This window comes from Oncorhynchus clarkii, chromosome 9, assembly GCF_045791955.1.
Source record: "Oncorhynchus clarkii lewisi isolate Uvic-CL-2024 chromosome 9, UVic_Ocla_1.0, whole genome shotgun sequence".
Lineage (NCBI taxonomy): Eukaryota > Metazoa > Chordata > Actinopteri > Salmoniformes > Salmonidae > Oncorhynchus > Oncorhynchus clarkii.
The window spans coordinates 80,817,402-80,836,060 of NC_092155.1; the positions used below are offsets into that span (position 1 = coordinate 80,817,402).

General features: G+C 41.7%; 1 protein-coding gene across 2 annotated transcripts in view; it reads right to left on the reverse strand.

The window, feature by feature from the left end:
• The window catches only part of LOC139417451 (V-type proton ATPase subunit S1-like), a 32,337-nt gene extending 26,738 nt beyond the window's left edge, over positions 1 to 5,599 (reverse strand). For both annotated transcript variants that reach the window (XM_071166737.1, XM_071166736.1), the window contains exon 1: positions 5,368 to 5,599. In XM_071166737.1, the coding sequence (XP_071022838.1) occupies positions 5,368 to 5,492 (125 nt within the window). In that variant the 5' untranslated portion in view covers positions 5,493 to 5,599. The remainder of the gene's footprint in view (positions 1 to 5,367) is intronic.
• Between the last annotated feature and the right edge of the window lie 13,060 nt (positions 5,600 to 18,659).

Here is an 18,659-nt window from a genome sequence, read left to right on the forward strand (position 1 = left end):
GGGTCGCTGCATGGGATCCACTCCGTTGTCCTGTTTGTAAGGCAGAGCACAGGATCCGCGTCGCGAAAAGCGTATTCTTGGTCGTACTGATGGTGAGTTGACGCTGATCTTATATTCAGTAGTTCTTCTCGACTGTATGTGATGAAACCTAAGATGACCTGGGGTACTAATGTAAGAAATAAGACGTAAAAAAACAAAAAACTGCATAGATTCCTAGGAACGCGAAGCGAGGCGGCCATCTCTGTCGGCGCCGGAAGTAATGGATTAAATAAATACACATTTTCACCCATCTACACACAATACCCCATAATGACAATGTGAAAACATGGTTTTAACATTTTTAGCAAATTGATTGAAAGTGAAATACAGAACTATCTAATTTACATAAGTATTCACACCCCTCAATACATGTTAGAATCACATGTTGCAGCTATTAGGGCAGTGTCTTTCTGGGTATGTCTAAGAGCTTTCCACATCATTATTTTTTAAATTCTTCAAAACGGTTGTTGATCATTGCTAGACAGCCATTTTAAAGCCATATACCTTCAAGCTGATTAAAGTCTAAACTAACTAGGCAACATTCACTGTCTTCTAGGTCAGCAACTTCACTGTATATTGGGCCTTGTGTTTTGGGTTATTGTCCTGCTGAAAAGTGAATTCATCTCCCAGTGTCTGTTGGAAAGCAGACAACCAGATTTTCCTCTAGGATTTTGCCTGGTTAAGGGCTTGTAAGTAAGCATTTCACAGTAAGGTTGTGATGCGCTGAATACCTGTTGTATTCAGCGCATGTGACAAATAACATTTTATTTGATTTGTGCTTAACTCCCTAGCAGAGGTTGTAACGAAATTATAATTCCAATCATTTTATTCGGGAACAGAACCATTATTTCTATCCATTTTGTTCCACTGTTCCTAGCAGCAAAATAATGTTCAGAACCAGTTCAACCCCCTCCCCCCACCCCCACACACACACACAATTACAGGTTTATATCATTCCTTTATGTTCCTTTTTTAACCTGTGAAATCATTTATTTTGTACATTTAGCTCATTAAATGACTTCACCAATCAGTGCGGATAGAGCCTGCTAGTTGTTTACATGCGTTATGGACAAACAAGTGAAGCCTACGGTGCAAAATGCAACTGAAATTTTGCCAGTGAGTGGAGAGAGCGAGAGGGTTGAGGTGGAGGCTTGAAGCGCTGGGCATCTTGTTATGACCGGCATTATATTAATTAGGTCCACAGAAATGATACCTAGGAGCGGCTTCTATGGAGGAACATCGAAAGTCCTTTGAGTTAACCTGCTAACAAGCTTGTGTTTTTCATTCTGGTGCTGCTCTGCACACACATCTTACCTTTTTGCAGTTAATAAATCCAACGTGCAACATGATAACTAGGCTTATAGTATCCTTAACTAGCTCTGAAAAAGTTACTCCATTCTTCTCTGGCTAATAAAAAATCTCCCCATCTTCTGAATGAAGCTGGTAAGGTCGGCACAGTAGCCTATGCTAAGGTCAGCACAGTAGCTTATGCTAAGGTCAGCACAGTAGCCTGTGCTAAGGTCAGCACAGTAGCCTATGCTAAGGTCAGCACAGTAGCCTATGCTAAGGTCAGCACAGTAGCCTATGCTAAGATCAGCACAGTAGCTTATGCTAAGGTCAGCACAGTAGCCTGGGCTTCAGAGGAGGAGGGGAATGTAACCCCCCTCACACACACGTAAAGATTTCCAGCTTTCAGGTAGACACTGGAACAAGTTCGAATGACAGTTAGGGTTTTGCATAGATGCTGTGTTGTGGGACCAGACAAGAAATGCCTGGAACATAAGAGTGTTATTAACCGGTTCCCATGTGTTTAACATAACGTTCCGGAACAGTATGGATCACTTTCGTTCCAGGTTCCGTTTCTGTTCCTTGAAAAATGTTTGTTTGCGTTTTCCTGTTCTGTTCCCTGAACCGGTGCCAACCACCTGCTCCCTCGTCCTTGCCGATGACAAGCAGAGCCAAAATTTGATGCAGCCACCACCACCACCACCATGAATCAAGATGGCGTAGCAGTGGGGATGTCTGTTTTTATTGTTTTTCTTTGTACATATTATTTTTTAAATGTCATTTTCCATCTACAGACTGAACACTCTCCTGCAACCCACCTCACCCAATATGGTCTGCTATTTTTACACTTTTGAACCAGAACCCCCTTCTGAAGCTAGCCAGCTAACTAGCTACTAGGTAGTAGTTAGCCTGGAGCTAGCCTTGAACTAGGCCCATCTCCCGGCTAGCTGAAGAGATTCCATCAAGCAATCCCTGGGCTTCAATTACCTTTTTTGCCAATTGGTCTGGACCCTTTGTTGCCGACATGGAGCTCCGCCGATCCATCACGACTGGTCTGCCGACCGTCCGAGGGGGTTTCAACAGACTCTTGTTGCGACGTCCCCGAGGCCTATCTGCTAGCCCCGGCCTGCTAGCTGTCTGAATCGCCTCCAGCACGCCTAGCTACTCACTGTGCCCTATGACCACTCGGCTATGCATGCCTCTCCCTAATGTCAATATGTCTTGTCTATTGCTGTTTTGGTTAGTAATTTTTGTCTTATTTCACTGTAGAGCCTCCAGCCCTGCTCAATATGGCTTAGTTCCACCCCCCACACATGCAGTGATCGCGCTTGGCTTAAATGATGCCTCTAGAGACAAAAAAAATCTCTCATCGTAACTCAATGCCTAGGCTTACCTCCACTGTACTCACATCCTACCATACCCTTGTATGTACATTATGCCCTGAATCTATTCTACCACGCCCAGAAATCTGCTCCTTTTACTTTCTGTTCCGAACGCACTAGACGACCAGTTCTTATAGCCTTTAGCCGTACCCTCATCCAACTCCTCCTCTGGTGGTGTAGAGGTTAACCCAGGCCCTGTAGCCCCCATGCATCACTCCCATTCCCCAGGGACTCTCATTGTTTACTTCCGTAACAGTAAAAGCCTTGGTTTCATGCATGTTAATGTCAGAAGCCTCCTCCCTAAGTTTGTTTTATTCACTGCTTTAGCGCACTCCACCAACCCAGATGTCCTTGCCATGTCTGAATCCTGGCTTAGGAAAACCACCAAAATTCCTGAAATTTCCATCCCAAACTATAACATTTTTCGACAAGATATAACTGCCAAAGGGGGCGGAGTTGCAATCTTGGGGCGGCAGCGTAGCCTAGTGGTTAGAGCGTTGGACTAGTAACCGGAAGGTTGCAAGTTCAAATCCCCGAGCTGACAAGGTACAAATCTGTCGCTCTGCCCCTGAACAGGCAGTTAACCCACTGTTCCTAGGCCGTCATTGAAAATAAGAATTTGTTCTTAACTGACTTGCCTAAAGGTTACAAAAAAAAAAAAATATATATATATATATAATTATAATAAATCTACTGCAGAGAAAGCCTGCAGAGTTCTGTCAAACTACCCAGGTCTGTACCCAAACAGTTCGAGCTTCCACTTTTAAAAATCCAACTTTTCAGAAACAAGTCTCTCACCGTTGCCGCTTGTTATAGACCCCCCTCGGCCCCCAGTTGTGCCCTGGACACCATATGTGAATTGATCACCTCCCATCGATCTTCAGAGTTCGTACTGTTAGGTGACCTAAACAGGGACATGCTTAACACCCCGGCCGTCCTACAATCTAAGATAGATGCACTCAATCTCACAAATCTCAAAAATCTTCACGGAACCTAATCCGAGGATTAATCCTACTCCTCCGCCAGGGCGCCCACTGTGCTCCTCCGCCAGGGCGTCCATTGTGCTCCTCTGAATAACCAGAGGATTAATCCAACTCCTCCGCCAGGGCGTCCAGTGTGCTCCTCCGCCAGGGCGTCCAGTGTGCTCCTCCGCCAGGGCGTCCAGTGTGCTCCTCCGCCAGGGCGTCCAGTGTGCTCCTCCGCCAGGGAGTTCAGTGTGCTCCTCCGCCAGGGCGTCCAGTGTGCTCCTCTAAATAACCCGAGGATTAATCCAACTCTTCCACCAGGGCGTCCAGTGTGCTCCTCTGAATAACCCAAGGATTAATCCAACTCTTCCGCCAGGGCGTCCAGTGTTCTCCTCCACCAGGGCGTCCAGTGTTCTCCTCCGCCAGGGCGTCGTGTGCTCCTCTGAATAACCCAAGGATTAATCCTACTCCTCCACCAGGGCGTCCAGTGTTCTCCTCCGCCAGGGCGTCCAGTGTGCTAATCTGAATAACCCGAGGATTAATCCTACTCCTCCACCAGGGCGTCCAGTGTTCTCCTCCGCCAGGGCGTCCAGTGTGCGCTCTGAATAACCCGAGGATTAATCCAACTCCTCTGCCAGGGCGTCCAGTGTGCTCCTATGCCAGGGCATCCAGTGTGCTCCTCTGAATAACCCGATGATTAATCCAACTCCTCTGCCAGGGCATCCAGTGTGCTCCTCTGAATAACCCGAGGATTAATCCAACTCCTCTGCCAGGGTGTCCACTGTGCTCCTCTGAATAACCCGAGGATTAATCCTACTCCTTGCCAGGGCATCCAGTGTGCTCCTCTGAATAACCCGAGTATTAATCCTACTCCTCTGCCAGGGGGTCCAGTGTGCTCCTCCGCCAGGGTGTCCAGTGTGCTCCTCTGAATAACCCAAGGATTAATCCAACTCCTCTGCCAGGGTGTCCACTGTGCTCCTCTGAATTACCCGAGGATTAATCCTACTCCTCTGCCAGGGGGTCCAGTGTGCTCCTCTGAATAACCCGAGGATTAATCCAACTCCTCCACCAGGGCGTCCAGTGTGCTCCTCCGCCAGGGTGCCCAGTGTGCTCCTCTGAATAACCCGAGGATTAATCCAACTCCTCTGCCAGGGTGTCCACTGTGCTCCTCTGAATTACCCGAGGATTAATCCAACTCCTCCACCAGGGCGTCCAGTGTGCTCCTCTGAATAACCCGAGAGCGAAACGCTGGGAATTTACTGACTCTGAGGGAACTCTGTCACTCCAGATTGGATTGATGAACACACTCAAAATATTATTTACAGTTAGCCCATGTAAACAGATCAGGTGGCTAACTAGGTAAACGTCCTGCTAGCTCGATGAGGACATGACCTAAACTACCTACATTTCATATGGCCAACATAATAGTACATTCCTTACGGGCTAGTGGCTTCACATATGAAATTGTCACGATATATATATATATATTTTTTTTATTTTTTTTTTATTTTATTTTATTTGTATTATTATTGTCACGATATAACGTAGCTAGTTAGGTATCGAGCAAGCAAATACGTTAGGACAATATGAATATCCCCACTATGAGTATGAATGACAAGAGGTCAACCACCTTGCACGGCTAGAAACGCAACCCCATATCAGAGACCAAAACCAACCACACACACCACCCTTACCCTTCACTCGTCCACAGCATCAGCGGCACCTGGTCGTCACATTTCCCGGAGGAGAAGGTGCACAACACGGCTAGAAATGTCGCCACACAGCCCCGACCAGACATCCTCCTCTGCTCAGCCGCCATCTTCCTCCGGAGTAGAAAGATGTTCTACTGTGGTACTACAGGGAATGACGAAGTGCCCGTCGCCCGCAGATCACCGGACCCAACCCGGTGTCTCATTGGACGCGTTTGAGTGGTAGCCGAGTGTAGACGGAAGTCAACGAGTGAAGTCGGGGAGGTAAATATGCACGGACACCAACTCGATTTGACAATTCATGCTATTTATAAGAAACGTGACAGTAGATGGGTTTCCATTCCAATTGGCGACAGATTTTAATGTGAATATTCTAGAATCGGCATAAAGAAACGATGTGCATTTCCTCATCAGTGGTATTTTTATTTATTTAACGAGGCAAGTCAGTTAAGAACAATTCATATTTTCAATGATGGTCTAGGAACAGTGGGTTAACTGCCTTGTTCAGGGGCAGAACAATAGATTTTTACCGTGTCAGCTCAGGGATTTGATATTCAAACTCCAAATTTTCAAAATTCACAGGAAATTAAACTAATATTCTAAACTCTTTGCACACAGAACACCCAGCTGGGGATGGTGATATAACTGAGTAGAACAATCTTTCTACACCAGACTTGTAATTTGTCCAGTTACTAGTCCAACACTAACCACGAGGCTATGTTGCCCCGCATGTTTCCACCAAATAGACTTGTTGCAGATACAAATCGGTGCGTGATGACATACTGCACACAAAATGTCATTTTTCTCTTAAATTTGGACCAAATAAAACTCTAAAATTCAATATGTTTGCTTTGCATTTTCAACTCTACCGATAGTTTTGTCACAAAAACGGCTGTGTTTAATAATGCGTCTACTCTGGTCTTGGCAACCTGCGCTCTAGCCAACAGTTAACAGATACAGTGAAGCTAGTCTATCTGCAGGTCTATCTACATGATGAGATTATTATGGATAAGAGCGAGAATATTTTTATTTGTCAAACGGCTGTCAAGCATCGATCATCATGTCACCAGAATAAGTCCCTCCGTATTTATTGGAAAGCAGCATCAGGGTCATCACCGTGCACTTTCACCACCCTATGAAGTTAATCATCATTTATTTCATCTGTAGCCAAACACTGCATGGATTATATAGTCGTAGTGGGATGACCGCACAACATATCATCACGTGACTCCAAATGTTCTCCGATATGATCGTAACTATTCAATATTTGCGAATAAAGACGTTTCCACCACAATTTCCCACATAATTAATTTTACGGACAATTTTTTTTTCCAGCATCCAGTTTTTATGAGAGTAAAGTCACTGTCAAAAAAATAATGATCAGGACAGCTGTATGGAGCCACATAGCTGCCAAAAGGTTGAATGTAGGTATCTTTGGGAAAGTATGAAAAGCCATACATAAATTGTTAGGAGGATCTTAAGAAAAGCCATGCGTTAATCATGAAATGTAATAGTTAAATTAGATCTGTAAACCTACAAAATCCTCAGTTACGACTATGAATTAACATTTACACGTTCAACTCTTACTTTACCACTCCCTTCAATCGGTTACAGATCTTTTTTATATGTACAAACTGTCAGGAATGTGGCATCTGAAAAGGACATGAACCAAACATTGCTAGTCGAAGTTGTCTAGTCAATAAAGCAACTCTTGCTTTGCAGCTTCCGGTTTCATTTCTAAAAAAGTCTAGCTTGTTTTAGACCTGCATTCAATAACGACGTTACACCACTAGATGGCGCAGTAAAGGCTTGGACCTTCAGCTAATGACTTGTGTGAGAATGACGCTATAAAGACACAGAAGAGCCTTGTCTAGAATAACCGTCTGAGCTACAAACTAGGAAGTGAATATGATTTAATCTAGGCCTATTCCACTATCTAAATATGCCATGCTGTTGTGTGTTATTTAATGGACATTTAATTGCATAAATTGTATAAGGGCTAATGTTGTGATCATGTAACCTAATGAATCTGGGAGCATGGACTGTAGGCCTTCTATTAGGCCTTATGACTGTTGTATTTGTGAATTCCACTCTGTATGGAGGCTTGTTAAAGCCATTTGCGTGGCTCAACCCCATCACACAGAGGATATATCCATATCAATAAATGAGACAAAACTAAATATTGATTAAGTCTTGGCTATGACCTGTCCTGAGCTAAATTGCCAAGGGGTCCCAAATGGTCAAGACTATCTACAGCCTATTCTTATTGCCAGATCTGTTTTCCCTATCAGCCACTGCATGTGCTTCTTGTTGTTTCAAATGTATTTAGAGGCCTGTGAACTACAGTCTCTTTTTAAGGGGAAGCCTATAATAAAAACAGTTATAAAACACAAATATAATTCAAAAATTATTCCGCAAGACACCAGTACGCGAAATGATAGCCTAAATTGCAACAAGTTGAAAGCCAATTTTTTAAAATGGATATGCCTAAATTAGATATTGAATTATTAAAGGGATAGGCCTAAATTAGATATTGAATTATTAAAGGGATAGGCCTAAATTAAATATTGAATTATTAAAGGGATAGGCCTAAATTAGATATTGAATTATTAAAGGGATAGGCCTAAATTAAATATTGAATTATTAAAGGTATAGACCTAAATTAGATATTGAATTATTAAAGGGATAGGCCTAAATTAAATATTGAATTATTAAAGGGATAGGCCTAAATTAAATATTGAATTATTAAAGGGATAGACCTACATTAAATATTGAATTATTAAAGGGATAGGCCTAAATTAAATATTGAATTATTAAAGGGATAGACCTAAATTAGATATTGAATTATTAAAGGGATAGGCCTAAATTAAATATTGAATTATTAAAGGGATAGGCCTAAATTAAATATTGAATTATTAAAGGGATAGGCCTAAATTAAATATTGAATTATTAAAGGGATAGGCCTAAATTAAATATTGAATTATTAAAAGGATAGGCCTAAATTAAATATTGAATTATTAAAGGGATAGGCCTAAATTAAATATTGAATTATTAAAGGGATAGGCCTAAATTAAATATTGAATTATTAAAGGGATAGGCCTAAATTAAATATTGAATTATTAAAGGGATAGACCTAAATTAGATATTGAATTATTAAAGGGATAGGCCTAAATTAAATATTGAATTATTAAAGGGATAGGCCTAAATTAAATATTGAATTATTAAAGGGATAGGCCTAAATTAAATATTGAATTATTAAAGGGATAGGCCTAAATTAATATTGAATTATTAAAAGGATAGGCCTAAATTAAATATTGAATTATTAAAGGGATAGGCCTAAATTAAATATTGAATTATTAAAGGGATAGGCCTAAATTAAATATTGAATTATTAAAGGGATAGACCTAAATTAAATATTGAATTATTAAAGGGATAGGCCTAAATTAAATATTGAATTATTAAAGGGATAGGCCTAAATTAAATATTGAATTATTAAAGGGATAGGCCTAAATTAAATATTGAATTATTAAAGGGATAGGCCTAAATTAAATATTGAATTATTAAAGGGATAGGCCTAAATTAAATATTGAATTATTAAAGGGATAGACCTAAATTAAATATTGAATTATTAAAGGGATAGGCCTAAATTAAATATTGAATTATTAAAGGGATAGGCCTAAATTAAATATTGAATTATTAAAGGGATAGGCCTAAATTAAATATTGAATTATTAAAGGGATAGGCCTAAATTAAATATTGAATTATTAAAGGGATAGGCCTAAATTAAATATTGAATTATTAAAGGGATAGGCCTAAATTAAATATTGAATTATTAAAGGGATAGGCCTAAATTAAATATTGAATTATTAAAGGGATAGGCTAAAGAACTTTGGAAAATGTAGATAAGTTGGAATACACAAATGGATTTCAATGAACAAATGGATATTCTGTTCTCTTTGGTTTAGTTCCTATTGCAACTCAGACAAATGACTGAACGGATGACTGAACTGAATGAAGGATGAATGAAATGATAAAATATGTTGGAATGATGAGTTGCACACATTATGCATGATCTGCACTTTATTTGGCTCGAAGGCACAGGCCTACATAAGGGTATAAGGACTGTATGGCTGCATGCCTTCAGAAGGGCATCTTCTGAGGCTGAGGGGGGCTTTTCTGAAGGAGCATGGTGCTGTGGTGCTGCATGGAGATCACAAGCTCTTCAACTGGGCAGCAGCTGGATGGAGGGAATAGCCTATCAGAAAATACCTAAGACCACTGCAACAGAGTTATTGTAAAGTGTGGGAATACGTTTATGCCAGACTTAGCCTACGTTTAACCTCTCCCTTATTAATTTTAATGTCCATGACCTGATTCGTAAAATTATTTTACATTCATATTAACCCCTCTTACAGAATATGCTTTGGCAAGATTGTGAGTGATGAAATACAGTAACAGTTAACAGTTTGGACACACCTACTCATTCAAGGGGTTTTCTTTATTTTTACTATTTTCTACGTTGTATCATTAAGGTGAAGACATCAAAAATATGAAATAGCGCATATGGAATCATGTAGTAACCAAAAAAGTGATAAACAAATCGAAATATATTTTATATTTGAGATTCTCCACCCTTTGCCTTGATGACAGCTTTGCACACTCTTGGCATTCTCTCAACCAGCTTCACCTGGAATGCTTTTCCAACAGTCTTGAAGGAGTTCCCACATATGCTGAGCACTTGTTGGCTGCTTTTCCTTCACTCTGCGGCCCAACTCATCCCAAACCATCTCAATTGGGTTGAGGTCGGGTGATTGTGGAGGCCAGGTCATCTGGGAGACACTCAAGTTTTTAATACTAGATCTCTTGACACATTGATGAAAATAATCATGGCCTCTAAACCTTCAAGCTGCATACTGGACCCTATTCCAACTAAACTACTGAAAGAGCTGCTTCCTGTGCTTGGCCCTCCTATGTTGAACATAATAATCGGTGGCAGTAAAAGTGGCAGTAATAAAGCCTCTCTTGAAAAAGCTAAACCTCGACAAATCTCCCATTCCTCTCAAAACTTTTCGAAAAAGCTGTTGTGCAGCAACTCACTGCCTACCTGAAGAGAAACAATGTATACGAAATGCTTCAGTCTGGTTTTAGACCCCATCATAGCACTGAGACTGCACTTGCGAAGGTGGTAAATTACCTTTTAATGGCATCAGACCGAGGCTCTGCTTCTGTCCTCGTGCTCCTAGATCTTAGTGCTGCTTTTGATACCATCGATCACCACATTCTTTTGGAGAGATTGGAAACCCAATTTGGTCTACACAGACAAGTTCTGGCCTGGTTTAGATCTTATCTGTTGGAAAGATATCAGTTTGTTTCTGTAGATGTCCTCTGACAAATCAACTTAAAATTCCGGTGAACAGGCAGTGGCTCGGGTGGTTGTTGTCCTTGATGATCTTTATGGCCTTCCTGTGACATCAGGTGGTGTAGGTGTCCTGGAGAGCAGGTCGTTTGCCCCCGGTGATGCGTTGTGCAGACCTCACTACCCTCTGGAGAGCTTATTTGCTACGTTTGGCTTATTTGAACAAATAGAAGTTTCATATGATTAGGTTGTTATGAGTTTAGTTTATTAGGATCACCAATAGCTAATACACGTGCAGCAGCTACTCTTCCTGGGGTCCATTAACCACTGAATATGCAGCAGCTACTCTTCCTGGGGTCCATTAACCACTGAATATGCAGCAGCTACTCTACCTGGGGTCCATTAACCACTGAATATGCAGCAGCTACTCTTCCTGGGGTCCATTAACTACTGAACATGCAGCAGCTACTCTTCCTGGGGTCCATTAACATGTAGCAGCTACTCTACCTGGGGTCCATTAACATGTAGCAGCTACTCTACCTGGGGTCCATTAACTACTGAATATGCAGCAGCTACTCTTCCTGGGGTCCATTAACTACTGAACATGCAGCAGCTACTCTTCCTGGGGTCCATTAACATGTAGCAGCTACTCTACCTGGGGTCCATTAACATGTAGCAGCTACTCTACCTGGGGTCCATTAACATGTAGCAGCTACTCTACCTGGGGTCCATTAACATGTAGCAGCTACTCTACCTGGGGTCCATTAACTACTGAATATGCAGCAGCTACTCTTCCTGGGGTCCATTAACTACTGAACATGCAGCAGCTACTCTTCCTGGGGTCCATTAACTACTGAACATGCAGCAGCTACTCTTCCTGGGGTCCATTAACCACTGAATATGCAGCAGCTACTCTTCCTGGGGTCCATTAACTACTGAACATGCAGCAGCTACTCTTCCTGGGGTCCATTAACATGTAGCAGCTACTCTACCTGGGGTCCATTAACCACTGAATATGCAGCAGCTACTCTTCCTGGGGTCCATTAACTACTGAACATGCAGCAGCTACTCTTCCTGGGGTCCATTAACATGTAGCAGCTACTCTACCTGGGGTCCATTAACATGTAGCAGCTACTCTACCTGGGGTCCATTAACTACTGAACATGTAGCAGCTACTCTACCTGGGGTCCATTAACTACTGAATATGTAGCAGCTACTCTACCTGGGGTCCATTAACATGTAGCAGCTACTCTTCCTGGGGTCCATTAACTACTGAACATGCAGCTACTCTTCCTGGGGTCCATTAACCACTGAACATGTAGCAGCTACTCTTCCTGGGGTCCATTAACTACTGAACATGTAGCAGCTACTCTTCCTGGGGTCCATTAACTACTGAACATGCAGCTACTCTTCCTGGGGTCCATTAACTACTGAACATGTAGCAGCTACTCTTCCTGGGGTCCATTAACTACTGAACATGTAGCAGCTACTCTACCTGGGGTCCATTAACATGTAGCAGCTACTCTTCCTGGGGTCCATTAACTACTGAACATGTAGCAGCTACTCTTCCTGGGGTCCATTAACTACTGAACATGTAGCAGCTACTCTACCTGGGGTCCATTAACTACTGAACATGCAGCAGCTACTCTTCCTGGGGTCCATTAACTACTGAATATACAGCAGCTACTCTTCCTGGGGTCCATTAACTACTGAACATGTAGCAGCTACTCTTCCTGGGGTCCATTAACTACTGAACATGTAGCAGCTACTCTTCCTGGGGTCCATTAACTACTGAACATGCAGCAGCTACTCTTCCTGGGGTCCATTAACTACTGAATATACAGCAGCTACTCTTCCTGGGGTCCATTAACCACTGTACTTTCTAGAGCCTTATTCTAAAATTGATCCTCATCAATCTACACACAACACCCCATAATAACAAAGCAAAAACAGGTTTTTAGAAATGTTTGCAAATTTATAAAAAAAAACAAAAAACAAAATACCTTATTTACATAAGTATTCAGACCCTTTGCTGTGAGAGCTCAGGTGTATGCTGTTTTCATTGATCATCATTGAGATGATTCGACAACTTGATTGTAGTCCGTATGTGGTAAATTAAAATTGATTGGACAAGATTTGGAAAGGCACACACCTGTCTATATAAGGTCCCACAGTTGACAGTGCATGTCAGAGTAAAAACCAAACCATGGGGTTGAAGGAATTGTCTGTAGAGCTCTGAGACAGGATTGTGTCACAGAGGCACCAAGACTGAACTCTTTAGGCTTGAATGCCCATGTCACGTCTGGAGGAAACACCATCCCTACGGTGAAGCATGGTAGTGGCTGGGAGACTAGTCAGGATCGAGGGAAAGATGAACGGAGCAAAGTACAGAGAGATCCTTGATGAAAACCTGCTCCAGAGCGCTCATGACCTCAGACTGGGGCGAAGGTTCACCTTCCAACAGGACAACGACCCTAAGCACACAGCCAAGACAATGCAGAAGTGGATTCGGGACAAGTTTCTGAATGTCCATGAATGGCCCAGCCAGAATCTGGACTTGAACCCGATCAAACATCTCTGGAGAGACCTGAAAATAGCTGTGCAGCGACGCTCCCCATCCAACCTGACAGAGCTTTAGAGGATCTGCAGAGAAGAATGGGAGAAACTCACCAAATACAAGTTTGTAGCGTCATACCCAAGAAGACATGAGGCTGTAATCGCTGCCAAAGGTGCTTCAACAAAGTACTGAGTAAAGGGTCTGAATACTTATGTCAATGTTATATTTCTGTTTTTCATTTTAATACATTTGCACACAAAATAATTCTATCCTGTTTTTGCTTTGTCATTATGGGGTATTGTGTGTAGATTGATGAGGGAACAAAAACAATTGAATCCATTTTAGAAAAAGGCTGTAATGTAACACAATGTGGAAAAAGTCAAGGAGTTTGAAAACGTTCTGAATGCACTGTATATCTGTTTGAAATGTATGCAAATAGATTATACAAGTGGATAGGCATTTTCTGAAAAAATGTTTCTTAAAAAGACTAGAAGAGAAGTTGTCCTGAAACATGAAGTACTATCATGCATGCTGTTGATATTGGTTCTGTATTACAGTTATGGGCGTGCTGCTCTGTTCTGAGCCAGCTGCTACTATGCTAGGTCTTTCTTTGCTGCACCTGACATTATTACTGGACAGTAATCAAGATGGAAAGGGACCAGAGCCTGAACAACTAATACAGTTGATCTGTGTTAAAAATGCAGAACATCTTTTTATAAACAGATATACACTACATCACATCAAGTTGTTTTGAAGATGGGGAGCCGTACACTACATCACATCAAGTTGTTTTGAAGATGGGGAGCCGTACACTACATCACCAAAAATATGTTGACACCTGCTCGTACATCTCATTCCAAAATCATGGGCATTAATATGGAGTTGCTGAAATAGCCGAATCCACTAATTCGAAGGCCCATAATTTTGGAATGAGATGTACGAGCAGGTGTCAACATATTTTTGGTGATGTAGTGTACGGCTCCCCATCTTCAAAACAACTTTGTCGATATAATTTGACCAAGATAACTGACCTTCCAATGTTACTCCTAGGAGTTCAGCTTCTTCAACTTGGTCAATGATCACACCCTTTATACACCAGTGTGTGTACTGATATGAGTAGGACACATGACATCCCGGCAACAACAAAAACACTTTATATCGAACTTGTGCCAGTTATCACACTCGGATCTGCCTTCTCATTGGCTAGAATGGTCCCACCTGATCTTGCCCTCTCCCGACTTGAATGAGTAAGTGTTCTAAAACGAACAGCACAAATAGTGCATCAACGTCACCAAATCAAATGTTATTGGTCACATACACATGGTTAGCAAATGTTAATGGTCACATACACATGGTTAGCAGATGTTATTGGTCATATACACATGGTTAGCAGATGTTATTGGTCACATACACATGGTTAGCAGATGTTATTGGTCACATACACATGGTTAGCAGATGTTATTGGTCACATACACATGGTTAACAGATGTTATTGGTCACATACACATGGTTAGCAGATGTTATTGGTCACATACACATGGTTAGCAGATGTTATTGTGAGTGTAGCGAAATGCTTGTAGATCCAACAGTGCAGCAATATCTAACAGGTAATATCTAACAATTCCACAACAAAACCTAATACAGTAAAGGAATGGGATGAGAATATATAAGTATAAAATATATGGACGAGAAGTGACACAGCAGCTAAGATGCAATAGATAATAAAGGATAGTGAAGGATACAGTATATACATATGAGATGAGTAATGTGAGATATGTGAACATTCTTAAAGTGACTAGTGTTCCATTTATTAAAGTGGCCAATGATATCAATGATATCAAGTCTGTAGGTAGGCAGCCACCTCTCTGTGTTAGTGATGGCTGTTTAACAATCTGATGGCCTTGAGATAGAAGCTGTATTTCAGTCTCTCGGTCCCAGCTTTGATGCACCTGTACTGACCTCGCCTTCTGGATGATAGCGGGGTGAACAGGCAGTGGTGGTGCAGTTGCCGTATCAGGCGGTGATACAGCCCGACAGGATGCTCTCAATTGTGCACCTGTAAAAGTTAGAGATTTTACAGTGACAAGTCACATTTTTTCAGCCTCCTGAGGTTGAAGAGAATGCTGTGGTAGCCATGCTGGTTAAGTGTGCCTTGAATTCTAAATAAATCAAAGACAGTGTCACCAGCAAAGCACCCCTAAACCATCACCATAACACCTCCTCCTCCATGCTTCACGGTGGGAAATACACATGTGGAGATCATCCGTTCACCCACACCGCATCTCACAAAGACATGGTGGTTGGAACCAAAAATCTCCAATTTGGACTATAGACCAAAGGACAGATCTCCACCGGTTCCATTGCTCGTGTTTCTTGGTCCAAGCAAGTCTCTTCTTCTTATTGGTGTCCTTTAGTAGTGGTTTCTTTGTAGCAATATGACAATGAAGGCCTGATTCACGCAGTCTCCTCTGAACAGTTGATGTTGAGATGTGTCTGTTACTTGAACTCTGTGAAGCATTTTTTGGGCTGCAATTTCTGAGGCTGGTAACTCTAATGAGCTTATCCTCTGTAGCAGAGGTAACTCTGGGTCTTCCCTTCCTGTGGCGGTCCTCATGAGAGACAGTTTTATCATAGTGCTTGGTGTTTTTACGACTGTACTTGAAGAAACTTTCCAAGTTCTTGGCATTTTCCGGATTGACTGATCTTCATGTCTTAAAGTAATGATGGACTGTCGTTTCTCTTTGCTTATTTGAGCTGTTCTTGCCATAATATGGACTTGGTCTTTTACCAAATAGGTCTATCTTCTGTATACCCCCTACCTTATCACAACACAACTGATTGGCTCAAACGCATTAAGAAGGAAAGAATTTCCACAAAGGCACAGCTGTTAATTGAAATGCATTCCAGGTGACTACTTCATGAAGCTGGTTGAGAGAATGCCAAGAATGTGCAAAGCTGTCATCAAGGCAAAGGGCGGCTATTTGAAGAATCTCCAATATAAAATATATTTTGATTTGTTTAACACTTTTTTGGTTACTACATGATTCCATATGTGTTATTTCATAGTTGTGATGTCTTCACTATTATTCTACTATGTATAAAATAGTACAAATAAAGAAAAACCCTTAAATGAGTAGGTGTTATAAACCTTGTGACCGGTAGTATAACTGCTTATTAGTACATAAAAACATAGTTAATGAGAGACTGTATTGCGTGACCAGGTGAAGGCCCATCTTTTGGGGTTTTGACTAGATAAGGGGCTTGTTTGAGTGATAAGGAGAAACCGGCTGCAGACGACAGTGGAGGAGTGAAGTTAGAGGAGGCGACAGCTGAAAGTCGGACACTTTTTCAACAGCTGGGCTCAGTGCAACATGGCAAAAATATATATTTATTTGTAATGTGGAAATAAACCCCCATATCACACACTCACAGACTGTACCATATATATGTGTGTACTACAGGCGGACGGCTGGAGGACGGCTCATAGTAATGGCTGGAACGGAATCAATGGAATGGTATCGAGCACAAACACATGATTTCCTTGTGTTTGATACCATCCCATTTACTACATTCTAGACATTATTACGAGCCATCTCCTCCCCTCACATTGTACAATCAATCGGTGCGAGAGCCTCAAATGTCTCATTCATTTGTACATATCAACTGTATACATAACTTCACAAAGTTGGTTCCTGTTTCAGTCACGTCTTCGGTCACTTTTGAGAGGGCCAATCAAAAACACCCTAATGATTGGTTGACAATAGAGCCTTCCACAATGCAGTTGATGGCTACAAGTATGTAGCTGTTGAGGAGCAACTGCAGAAAATGACAGTTGACATGGTAGTTGTAACGTTCATGCAGTCTTCATGTAAGCACAAATTGGACCATTTTTATCCCCATAATGCGTGACACTTTCAAAGGCAAAAGTGATCCGCTCGAACGAACCCTTTGTGTCTGATCGCAAGCTGATGGTTCTTTCAAGACAACTGGGAACTCTGAAAAGGTCGAATCACGACGTCAGTGATCTTCAGGTTGGCACTATAGAAAGATACCCGACTTTATGATTTGAAATTCAGAGTTGGATGATCGTTTAAAATGATTTTTTCCAGTCTGGGCATTTTCTTTCTTCCGAGTTCCCAGTTGTCTTGAACTCACTGAAGTCTGAGATTTCCCAGTTCCCAGGTGTCTTGAACTCACTGAAGTCTAAGATTTCCCAGTTCCCAGGTGTTTTGAACTCACTGAAGTCTGAGATTTCCCAGTTCCCAGGTGTCTTGAACTCACTGAAGTCTGAGATTTCCCAGTTCCCAGGTGTCTTGAACTCACTGAAGTCTAAGATTTCCAGTTCCCAGGTGTTTTGAGCTCACTGAAGTCTAAGATTTCCAGTTCCCAGGTGTTTTGAGCTCACTGAAGTCTGAGATTTCCCAAATCCCAGGTGCTTTGAAAGAGGCAAGTGAATGGGCGCGTTTTAACAAATGAGTTTTGTCAAGTTGATAGTCACAGCCTTTCAAAGTGTGTTGCATTGTGGGGATAAAAATAGCCAGTTTTGACTGCAGCCGACTGCCAGTCTCGCCAGTTGCTCTTCGTCATAGAGAATGATAGAGGCCTCTAGTGGCCAAAAGGCCATATTAGCATGGGCAGCGCCATGGAGATCGTCACCATTTTAATGTAGTCAACTGGGTGGCTGATCCCTCCTGGTGACCCTGTTGGAGTCATGTCCAACCGGGTCATCAGGGTGGATCAGCCAATTGTGAAGAACATTTACAACTTTAAAATGGAGATAGTCTTCATGACACTGCCCATGATGTCACAGAAGCTATGATGTCACAGATACAAAGATGAGTCCTCAATCTCTGTGCTCTTCGCCAATGCCATCCTGCAGCCACCACCTGTATAGTGGGGGGCTCTATTGTCAACCAATTATCAATTATTATTATTTTTTGACCCATGTGAACGTGACCATATACATGACTGAAACCAAAACCAACTTTGCTGCAATTAATGTGGATATTTAAAACTTAACAAATTGATTGTAAAATGTACACATATATTTTCAGTTTGAGTGTGATGGGTGTTGGAAACATGTTTATTTCATCATTATAAAGAGACACTTTTATAAACAATGGCAACACTGCCATAGTGCTCTGAGCCTTGCCGTTGGAAAACCACATCAGTGTCTGATTTTCAGCTGTAGTAGATGCTTTCGCCTCAAACAAGTCCAATGTATTATGTTAGGTTTGTCAAATATTCAGATTGAACAAATACTCTTTGATTTTAGAGGGAATGTGTGTTGGTTTAGTTATGTAGTGGTAAACTGGGTGGTAAACTGATAAAGTAACACTCCCTATACTTTCAATACATTTTTCT